This window comes from Mytilus edulis, chromosome 13 (assembly GCF_963676685.1).
Source record: "Mytilus edulis chromosome 13, xbMytEdul2.2, whole genome shotgun sequence".
NCBI classification, from domain to species: Eukaryota; Metazoa; Mollusca; class Bivalvia; order Mytilida; family Mytilidae; genus Mytilus; species Mytilus edulis.
In genome coordinates, this window is record NC_092356.1 from 73,322,888 (window position 1) to 73,335,355 (window position 12,468).

At 32.9% G+C, this 12,468-nt stretch overlaps 1 protein-coding gene across 1 annotated transcript in view; it reads left to right on the plus strand.

Moving 5' to 3' along the window:
• The first annotated feature begins 2,225 nt into the window (after positions 1 to 2,225).
• LOC139501832 (cytochrome P450 3A21-like) overlaps positions 2,226 to 12,468 on the plus strand; it is a 40,008-nt gene continuing 29,765 nt past the window's right edge. The window contains exon 1 of the mRNA XM_071291055.1: positions 2,226 to 2,437. Within this exon, the coding sequence (XP_071147156.1) occupies positions 2,316 to 2,437 (122 nt within the window). The 5' untranslated portion in view covers positions 2,226 to 2,315. The remainder of the gene's footprint in view (positions 2,438 to 12,468) is intronic.

A 12,468-nucleotide genomic window follows, 5' to 3' on the forward strand; every position in this document is an offset into this window, starting at 1 on the left:
AATCCGGGTTACCAACTAAAACTGAGGTAAACAATGGTAAACCCATCAACTATAAGAAAAAAACAACGAAACTACAGAACACTGAAGTGCACCAAAGCACCTGACAATACAACATACATGGAATATACATAGAAACGAACTATTAGATAAAAATGCCATGTTCCTGACTTGTTATAGGACATTCCTGACTTGGTACAGGACATTTTAAGGAAATCATTAACAGTTGTCGTTGTTGTAATGTCAATTACAATTTATTTGAAAACAGAGTTGGTTGATGGCAAAGCTTTTAGTATGATCTGTCAAATCATTCACATCTTGGGCCAACTTGATATAACTGCCCTTAAGTACTTTGTAACATGTTCATGTACTGATATTCTTAGATATGCGTTTGCTATGTAATGAACTGAATACATTTCAGTTTGTTCGTATAGCCATAAAAAGTATTGTGTGGTCAATCTCTGAATGACAACCTTCGAATTCAATTGAAATAACAGAAAATTCCATTGAATAAATATATTTATATAAAAAAGAAGATGTGGTATGATTGCCAATGAGACAACTCTCCACAAGAGACCAAAATGACACAGAAATTAACAACTAAAGGTAATCGTACGGCCTTCAACAATGACTATTACTATAAATATTCAGTCTGTTTTTGGTGGTATTTATTTGACATGGCTCTGTACTTCATCCCGTAATTGTGTTATTATTCTATTTTAATTTAAAAATTCGTAGTTTCGTCTTTCATTTTGACGTATATGCTGTGTCTATATGCCTTTCTGTGTTTCTTCCTAACATATAACGTGGCTCTGTATTTATACATCCCATCATTGTAGTATTATGCCATGGTTAATATTTGTTAATATATTTGTTTGTTTTTAAAGTGAATATGGTAATAGCACAATGTTAACTGGTGTACAAATATAAATGACATTTTACCTTTTATGTCTGTTTGTTTTGTTTAAAAGAGGGACGAAAGATACCAAAGGGACAGTCAAACTCATAAATCTAAAACAAACTGACAACTCCATGGCTAAAAATGAAAAAGACAAACAGAAAAACAATAGTACACACGACACAACATAGAAAACTAAAGAATAAACAACACGAACCCCACCAAAAACTAGGGGTGATCTCAGGTGCTCCGGAAGGGTAAGCAGATCCTGCTCCACATGTGGCACCCGTCGTGTTGCTTTAAACATCGTGTTCAATATAAAGAAGTTTTATACGACTGGCATACAGGTGAGAGGTTTAGCTAGTTATAAAACCAGGTTTTATCCACAATTTTCTACCTAAGAAAATGCCTTTACCAATTGCAAGACAGGAATACGACAGTTGATATCCATTCGTTTGAAGTATTTGAGCTTTTATTTTGACATTTGATTATGGAGTCAGAACTTTTCGTTTTGAATTTTCTTCGGAGTTCAGTATTTTTGTGATATAACTTTTTCGACGAGACAACGTAATTTCTACATTTTGAAACCCTAGTCCAATCAAAAATTTCTACAAAAGTGGCAATAGCCATAAATGAAATGAATGAAATGAAAATCGCGCAACCTAGAACAAATTATTATATTTCAGATATTGACTGCATCCGCAAATTATGTTAAAATGTTAAAAATGTTATCTAGGAGAAAGTTGAACAATTCTTCCTTTGTCCTTAAACATGTTTTTTAGTATGATCTTTAGGTTTCTATGTTGTGTCTTCTGTACTATGTTTTGTCTGTTTGTCGTCTGATTTTTAGCCATTGCGTTGTCCTTTTATTTTCAGTCTATGAGTATGACTCTCCCTCTGGTAACTCTCTTCCCTCTTCTATAAACCTACTGCACACTTATTCAGTGTTGTCTCTTAGCTTGATAATTTATATCGGGATCTTCGATAAAAATGATATAAAATAATAAGATGAATATGTAGGGATACATTTGCCTTATATCGTTGCAACCACAGAACTAAAACAAGTAAATACTTTCATGAAATTGATATAAAGTTTTTACAAAATCAGTTTAATTACAGAAAAAACGTATCACCGGCTTCAGGTGTGATGGTACATTTTTTAACCTCGAAAAGAAACATAAAGTTCGAGCGTTTACCTGCATTTGTACTTTTAGAATGTATTTCAAAATAACATATAGTTCACTTAATAATATCACAAATTGTGATATTATTAAGTGATAATAAGGTAATTTTCATCTAACCTTTCGTAGTTAAGCGACCTAGAAAGGTTAGATGAAAATTACCTGCACATGTGGTGACTTGATCAATATATGGTCATACTTCTATTTATACATTTCTAGTTGTACATATATATTACACAATGATAATATTATGTGTAGAAAAGAACAATAAACAGCAAGACATACACATGGATATTCTTGGATTTGTAACCGTACCAGGCTGGGTACTTACAATTATCATCTTAATTATTACCTTATATTTGTAAGTATTTTATAGTACATACATGGCAACAAGGTTAAGTTAAAATAAAAACATAAAAGATATACTTAGATATTTGTGTTTTAAGGATGCATAGATACTTAAAAATCTGTTAATTGTTATTGCTCAATACATGCATAATTGTGCATGCTAATATGATGAGCTACTTTCACTTTGTAACTAGCAGCGTGACAACATGGTCGATATATCTATTCTCAATTATTCTTAGTACAGATCAACTCATTCACATTCCTGAATATTACACAGGTTTCGATAACACCAACGAAGAAATACAAATACAACGGATGAGGTCATGGGAAAATAACGAACAAATCACCAGTCGGGGCACTTAGCGAACTCCATAATATTATGGAATTGGCTAAATTTGACTGCTTTATGAAAATCCATAATATTATGAGATTAAATAATATTTCCAGTTATATTATGCGTATCCATAATTTTGAATATTATTGAATTTCATAATTATGCATGAAAAAATTAAATTTGATGTGTCCGAAAAACAATGTTTTGGGTACTGCTAACAAGTTCCGTAATTTATTAATCTTAAAATGCTATTTTTATGATCATCTATTGATTATATTCATCCGACAATCGTCGCCTTTCTCGCGTCATATTTAAAATGCTTTCGTCTTCAATGTCTTTTATCTAGGACAGTATTTTGTACAAGGGAGACAAATCGTGTCGTCTTATAAGCCATATTTTTCTTAAATGTATTATCGTTCCTTAAACAATGAATAAATCGTGTTTTAGAAAATAAATGTAGAAAATAAGTGTGTCAGTTGACCTCGTTTTCAATACATTAGTTTTATCAAGGGGAAATGTTACAAAAAAATAGTACACATCCTTCAGACGTCTTTATAAATTATAAATGACTATGTACACAATAGGTATAGAAACACATTACTTTCACGTGTTTATATGTCTTGATTTGACGAAATTTAATTAATGGTCAGATCCACAAAAACTCATTACATGCAATTGTTATTGTTTCAAATTCAGTTTATGTTGCAGACCGTTTTAATGTTGCTTATGTGTATTTGTGTATATTGGGTAAGGTGGGTACATTAATTCGAATACACATGCATACAACGTATTTTTTCTGTCACCATCAAATTTGAAATGTTTCTTTTCAAATCCTTTAAAATTAAAATTGTGCCTGTAAAAGAAAAGTCTCTTGTGTTGTCTTACATGTAAATAAAAATTACATCTTAGAATAAAAATCGACGAGACATCAAGACAGAATTTAAAAAAAAATCATAATCTATAAACATAGGCAGGTAGAAATTAGATATTCATTTTGATGTATTACCAATACATATTTCGACGTCGGTCAATATTTGATGATAGATACACCTGAGTATTTAAAACAGCACTATGACATGTATGATTGTTATTTTCCTACATAACACGTTGCATATCAAAATTCAGTTATTGTCCATTTGACTTCTATATATCTGCAGAAAAAAATTCTTAAAAAATTAAGATAACATATTGGTTCTTGAGAACCACAAAATTAATTTATATACAAGTATAAAAACAGCAGAAGAAATAAATTGTAAATATTAAACTATTTCAAAGCGAAGCAAGGTCATGTAATACAATATTATTTAGTTCAGCAGTATGATTAATTGGTAAGAAACAGATGACATAATTTACGTTTGATATGAAAATTTATACACATTGCAGAATGAACTCATAATATTAATGCCTAGTTGAAATTATATCACAACATACTAATGGGAGTGCAACCTGTCAAAATAATCTTTTGGAAATAAATATATAAGTACTGTATGAAATGTGGATGATGACTTATGCATGACCACATTTATAATAGACTTTTATTTTTGTTTGTTAATATATAATATTAAAATCGAAAAAAAAAGATTCTATTTCTATTTATCCAAATTTATTCGTTGACTTCTTTGCACATTATACTAGTCAAAACACGAAGTTTGTTAGTCAAAATATAATATAGAATAATATAAATAAATATATTAAATATTTATAATATAGAGATTTGAACACTCCAAACAAATATCAATCACTACGTGTTAATCGCAATTCATTGAATGGTAAATCAGTTGATTCAAACAATAAAATATAATATAAAAGCTACGAGAAATGTTGTATAAAGGTTTAAAAATTGTTCTATTATCTCGGCTAATATTCTAAAACTATAACACCTGTATTCCTTAATTTCCGAATTAAGTAGTATTTTTTTATTGAGAGTAATGACTTATTGCTCCGGATTCACAATAATATGTCCGAGTAGGACGTCATGTCTAATTACATAAAATTGAGATCGAAATAGGGAATATATGTAAAAGAGACAACACTCCAGCCAGAGAGCAGACAACAGACTGACACTTTGTGAACTAGCAAGACTTGAATCCTGGTCAACATTTAAGACTAATAAAAAGCCGGGTTGATATGGTATTATCGTGATTTGTCGTAAGGAAGCTGTTTTTCTCCAATTTAAGTTTAGACGAGTAAATTCATATAAGATATATGACGTCCCATTGAATTGCTTTAAACTAATACAATAATATATTACATATATGAATGTTACTTCCTATTAAGTTTACAAAAATGTCGCGCTTACAAAATACTAAAACAATATAACCACTCTCTGTGAAAGATGGGCGACAGATTCCAGAGGGACAGTCAAACTTATAGATCGAAAATAAACTGACAAGGCTATGGCTAAAAAAGAAAAGACAAACATTCAAATAATAGAACCCAATACACAACACAGAAAGGTAAAAACTGAGCAACACGAACCCCAACGAAAACTGTGGATGATATCAGGTGCTCCGGAAGGGTATGCTGATCCTGATCCACATGTGGCACCCGTCGTGTTGCTCATGTTATTACAAACCCGGTAAATACTTTAATTCGATATGTCATATACGTGAAAAGGAAAGGGGATTTTAGTTATGAAATAAGGAACATATCCGATATCATCTGTAAAACGGTTAATCCATAACTATCATTTATCATCTACAAAATACCACATTTAATAAACATACTCTATCGACACCATTCAAACTCTCGTCATCTTTGAAAAACTAAAGCTAATGATTGAAGAGTTTTGAAGAAGGCTTATTTTCTTTGGTAAAGTGCTAGTTACATTACACCATAACGAATATTATGGTACACCATAATTTAAGATATATTATAAAAATCAATAATATTATAAGATAGCATAATGTGTGGATTAATATTATGAAATCAAATAATTTTGGAAATGCTTATAATGCATCAAGATATTAAAAAATCGATCATATTGTGATAACGATTTTATTGGAATATGTTTTTGTTTCGGTAGACATGTCCAACATTTGGTGCTTTCATAAGATAAACACTGGCAATGTTTTGAATTTGACATAGGTAACAATTTATTTAAAAATAAACCATTTATCCGCTATTTCATTTACTTTAAAAAATCATAACTAAAAAACAGGCAAAGGATACCCAGAGGACATAAAAACCCACAAGTCGAAAATAAACTGACTAAGCCATGGCTAAAATAGAAAACAAAAAAACACTCTGAAAACAGTAAACATTACAGAAGAATAAAAAAACGTAGACAATTTCATCTAACCTTTACAACATACCCAATTTAATAACCATACTCTATCGATGTACTCTTCGATTCTGTTATATAAGTGCATTAATTTTAAAGCAATGTACTGATTCGTTCATTCAAATAAAGCAGTCAATATAAAAGTTTCGACACCATTCAAACTCTGGTTCATGGACATTTTTATAAAACTTAAGCTTATGATCGAAGAGATTTGCAGAAGGCTTATTCTCTTTGGTAAAGTGCTACCCAAAGTATTTTTTCGTGAAAGCAGCATACCATCCGTATATACATTGGACATCCGTTCTGTCCGGACATCTTTTTTTTTCATCCGTTAGGCGTCCGTTCGTGCTATCCGATAAGGTGTGACCGAAGCACGAACGGACGTCTAACGAATGAAAATAAAAGTTGTCCGTTGACAGAATTGTTATCCGTTGGGAGTCCGTTGATGTACTGACCGAATACAGCGGACGTGTAACAGATGCCTTACGGACACATACCGGATATGCAAAGTACGAGAAACGGAAACTTACCGGACAGAACGGATGTCGAACGTACATCCAACGGAAGAGTACCGCATAAAACGCACACCTAACGGAAGCGTACCGGATAAAACGGATGGACAATATATACGGAAAAATAAAAGGCAACAATAATAATACATGTACATCGCATAAATATTCAAAATGTTTAGGTGTAACTGTTTTTGGTTTATTCTTCAAAATACCGCATAAGGTCAGCGTCTGAAATAAGAGCTGCTTGATTGTGAAGAATCGCCCTTACTTTAAGGTTGATTATGAATAATAAGAATTCATGAACCTTAAGAAATCTGACATACCAATAATTGGCATTTCTGACGAAAATTTCAATTGGCATATATCCGTTTCAGATCCGTTGATCATCCGTTTTATCCGTTATACGTCCGGTAGAAGTCCGATCTCATTCGTTCAACATCCGTTTTATCCGTTATACGTCCGGTAGAAGTCCGTTGGTGAGTTTATCATCCAGACCACCAACAGATGTATAACGGACACGTAACGTATACAAAATGGAAACGAAACGGACGAGTACCGTTCAAAATGGATGCCTAACGGACGTTCAACGGACGTTCAACGGACGTTTTATCCGTTGGACGTCCGTTCAACGTTTTGAATATGCTAAAAATTTTCGACCGGACAGAACGGACGTCGACGGATAAAACGTACGCTTAACGGACATGCAACGGATATGGACGGACGTCTTACGAATAAGAACGGACGTCTAACGGACATGAACGGATGGAAAAAAGGTTTTCCGTTAGGCGTGCGTTCGAGATATCCGGTAAGATGTGACCGAGGCTTTTCTTGCATCCTTATTTGCAACACACTATAAAACACGATTTTACATTTCTAGCGATAGACTTTACATCTACAGCGCTTGAATTTACATCTTCAGTGCTACACTTTATACGGATTTGGCTATACTTTTTGGACCTTTTGTATTATAGCTCTTCATCTTTTTTTTATAAGCTTTGGATTTCAAATATTTTGGCCACGAGCATCACTGAAGAGACATGTATTGTCGAATTGCGCATCTGGTGCAAGAAAATTGATACCGTTAATTTTATTACTACCACTGGGTCGATGCCTCTGGTGATGGACTATTAGTCCCCGAGGGTATCACTAGCCCAATAGCCAGTACTTCGGTACTGGCATGAAAATACGGATTTTTTATGTGTTATTAAAATTTGCTATTACAAAATGATAGAAATTGTTATAAATTAAGGAATGTATCTCCCTCATGCAAAGCTCTGATTCCTTTCACAGATTTGGCTATAATTTTTGGACCTTTTGGGTTATAGCTCTTCATCTTTTTTATAAGCTTTGGATTTCAAATATTTTGGCCACGAGCATCACTGAAGAGACATGTATTGTCGAAATGCGCATCTGGTGCAAGAAAATTGATACCGTTAATTTTATTATATCTTCAGCGCTGGACTTTACATTTCCAGCGCTTGACTTTACATCTCAAGCGCTAGACTTTATATCTCCAGCGCTTGACTTTACATCTAGATCTCCAGCGCTTAACTTTACATCTCCAGCGCTTGATTTTACATCTTCAGCGCCAGACTTTACATCTCCAGCGCTTGATTTTACATCTCCAGCGCTTAACTTTACATCTTGAGCGCTAGACTTTGCATATCTCTAGCGCTAGATATTACACATCTCCAGCGCTAGACTTTACATCCCCAACGCTAGACTTTACATCTACAGCGCTTGACTTTACATATCCAGCTCTAGACTTTAGATCTCCAGCGCTGGACTTTACATCTCCAGCGCTGGAGTCTACATTTCCAGCGCTTGACTTTACATCTCCAGCGCTATACTTTATATCTCAGCGCTTGACTTTACATCTAGATCTCCAGCGCTTAACTTTACATCTCAAGCGCTTGATAGTACATCTTCAGCGCTAGACTTTACATCTCCAACGCTTGGTTTTACATTTGCAGCGCTTGACTTTACATCTCCAGCGCTAGACTTTGCATATCTCCAGCGCTAGATTTTACACATCTCCAGTGCTAGACTTTACATCCCCAGCGCTAGACTTTACATCTTCAGCGCTTGACTTTACATATTCAGCGCTAGACTTTAGATCTCCAGCGCTGGACTTTACATCTCCAGCGCTAGACATTACATCTTCAGCGCTGAACTTTACATATCCAGCGCTAGACTTTACATCTCTATCGCTAGACTCTATATCTCCAGCGCTAGACTTTACACATCATCAGCGCAGGACTTTAAAAGACACTTTATAATCTGTGTGAGACCAACAGGGCTTCGTACTTTAGAGCCTCTAGTTATTTATTATAAAGAAATCGCATGTATAGGCGCACCTGTATTCTGGTTGATATTCGCATGTGTTACGGAGAATATATCTCCCAATTGAAACTATATTCCGCGCTTGTATGACAGTTATGAATATTTTTATATTTTTCTCATAGTATTTGTTATATGATATATTTTATAACAATTGCATTAGGATTTTTTGTAATTTCACATTTAAATTTGCAAAAGTATCATCTCCTCTAAAGCAGTGACATCGAATGTTTTCTTATAACTAATTTTTTTTATCCAATATTTACAACATTTATTATAATTTCACAACATTGTTTTCGCTGTAATAAAAGCGAACTGTTTACGTCTGCAACATTAGACAGAAAATTTCACACTAAGTTAACCTGATTCCCAGAGATGATAAAAACAATGTAATTAAATATCCACCAGCTGCATTTGCAGACGACTATTATTTGAACTCTTAATGACTAGACTGACCTACTGAAGGTGTCATAACATTTAGGAATCCCGTAAAGATTAACGTTCAACTTTCTACACTGTAATAAACTATTTAAAAAATACTGTTATTTTTAAAAGAAATTGTAACTTTGTTTCAACATAATTCATATTGTACTGAAAAATAACGATTAGATTAATTTAACTTGCAAAATTATAAGTAAAACTATAAAAACGAGTTCTACTCTACCTAAATTCAATCATACCCCTTAAAACTATTTAAAACTATTAACTATTGTTTTTCAATAATTTAAAACTATTTAAGTTAAGATATCTAATCGTGTCCTACTAAAAAGCGTCGGGAGCGCCCGGATGAAGAAAAAGCGCCCGTGGAAAAAAAATTAGCGCCCGGGGAAAATATATAGAGATGAATGTTTCAATTTTAACAATAATATATGAATACTATTTCGAAAAGCTAATAATGGATCACAGTTTATGCTGAAGATTTATAAATCGTTAAACACCGACAGATACGTTTCTCAAATTTCCCAGATAAATATTAATTTTATAAAATTAAAAGAGTTGCACATTATTTAAGAACGGTAAAAGTAATTGAACAAGTGTTCACCATGCAGTTGCGAATATTAGACCTCGGGAACTGAATTTTTTTAAACTAACTAAATATACGTTTTGATCGAGGACAATATCGTTCATGATTCTTCTATATACTTATATTTACCAACTTATATACAATTTTTAAATCTAAAATGTAAAAGTGCAACAACACTATCTAAACACTTTAGATTTAGCATCGTTAATATCCCCATTTATACGGGTGAAACACGCAATGTTTTTTTTTTCATTCAGGAATCACTTATTCTCCCGTGCCTTTTTTTCTTCCTCGGGCGCTTTTTCTTTTCTCGGGCGCTCTCGGGCGTTCCCAAGCGCTTTTTAGTAGGACAGATCTTATCGTATTATTTATTCATCGTAGGACATGTAGAAAAAAATCCGTCCTTTCGGATAAGTAGTTTTATACATATCACCCCAAGGTTATCCTAGTAACGTGTCGAGTAACGAGTAGCAGCATGAAAACAAATAAATGGTGGTGTCAAACTGTCAAATCCAATGTATCTGTGTTTTCCCCCCAAAATGTTTTTATACGGAGCACTCAGGGGAGGACAAGATAACTTCTTTAACACCGAAAAATATATTAGAAAAAAAAAATGAATAAATGATATGTTTTAGAAATTGTAATCACAATGACTGACATGCTTGAAATCCTAAATTGGATGCGCAGTTGCTTATTATTTTCTTTTCTTCAATTTTACCCCACCCCCCTTTTTTTTAAGAAATGAATATATTTCATAGATTAGACTACATCCATTTTTTTGGGGTAAAATATGGTTCTTTAACTCCCAACATTGGTAGAGCCTTCAAACACCAAACCCTGGATCAGTGCATTTAGTCTGTTATGATTATGGCAGAAGACATGCAGAGAAATGACTAATGACCAGTGCATTATAGGATTTACATTTTTCCTTTTGGTCAATCATCTTGCAGGGTCCAAACGAGTTCACCTGTATGTGTGCCATTTGTTTTCTTAATTTCTTTATCAGCTATTGACTTGGTATCTTCTTATCAAATAATGTGTGTGAAATTTAAATCTCATTTAGATATACATGTTAGTTTCTTACCCTTTTTACTTAAAAAAAAAGCCATTTGCCAATGTAATAAAAAGAATAACGAATCAAAGAATTCAAATAGGCTGCGCGCATTAGCAAATTCATGTGTTGTTCGGTCACTCGTTGAATATTTTTCTTTTTGGATTCTTCGATAATTTATTCTATAAATCTCATTTTAATTTCAATTGTACGTACACGTACTTATGTATCATATATGTTTGTTAACTGGAAAATATTTCTCGGTCTTAAAATCAATTATACGTCGTATACTTTTCTATGTTAAACTTATATAGTTAGGCACTTTTGTTGTATGTTTATATCATTCGGTTTTTTTAGACATTTATTTCTTCCATTAGTTCACTGTTCAATCAAATTAGTATTATCACAACTGCATGTGACCATGATGACTTTGTGTACTTTTGAAAATATTACAATTACTGTTACACAGTAGCATATCAGATTCCTAACCATATATATAATTATCTATAGATGAAGGCTATTCATTGGGGAACCGTCGTGTAATGCATTAAATTTTTGCTCGCGTAATTAACATAATTTAAAGAAAGATGTGATATTGTAATCAATGAGTCAATTTTTCACAACAGACCAAGTGACACAAAAATTACCAACTTAAGGTCACCGTACGACCTTCACTAATAAAAAAAAATACCAAACTGCAAAATCAGTTACAAAGACTCGAAATGATAGGTAAAACAATACAAACAAGTTAACAAACAGCCTGACTTATGGTTTAATTGGTGAACGACAAAAAATGAATTATACTTCATATGAAAATGCAATATTTTGATGGCTGATACGAGGGTGTTAATTTACTCTATCACATGGCCGAGAGAGTGACAATTTTTTTTTTAATGTTACCTTTTCGTCTAGAAAATCGATAGTTTAAAGGACAATGGGTTGACTATACATCAAGTAAATAAAAACACGGCTAAAGTTCCGCTACGTTTTGACTCAGATTTTATCATTTGACTGTCAATCCCCCCCCCTCCACCCACCCCAAAAAAAAACAAGACCGTTCCTGTTTGTATATGGTTTAACACTAGTAATTTTTAAGACACTTTATAGCTTGTTGTCCGGTGTTAGCTAAGGCTCCGTGTTGAAGGTCGTACCTTGACCTATAATGGTTTACTTTTATAAATTGATACTTGGATAGAGAGTTGTCTCATTGGCACTAGCACATGCCACATCTTCCTATATATATGTATACTATATAAATAGAAAAACTGATTACCAAAAACAAGATGAATAAAAAATATCAAACAAGAATTACAAATACATCATTTAGTGAAATATTCCATGTGGAACACCTAATAAAATTATTATTTAGCGAAACAATATTGGGAGGAACATATATAAATTTGCATATAGGAAAACACATCAACTTAACATTGAATACAATGTTTCTTTGAGGATTTTATATTAAATGGTCTTCAAGTGAAATATGCCAATTTTCACCAT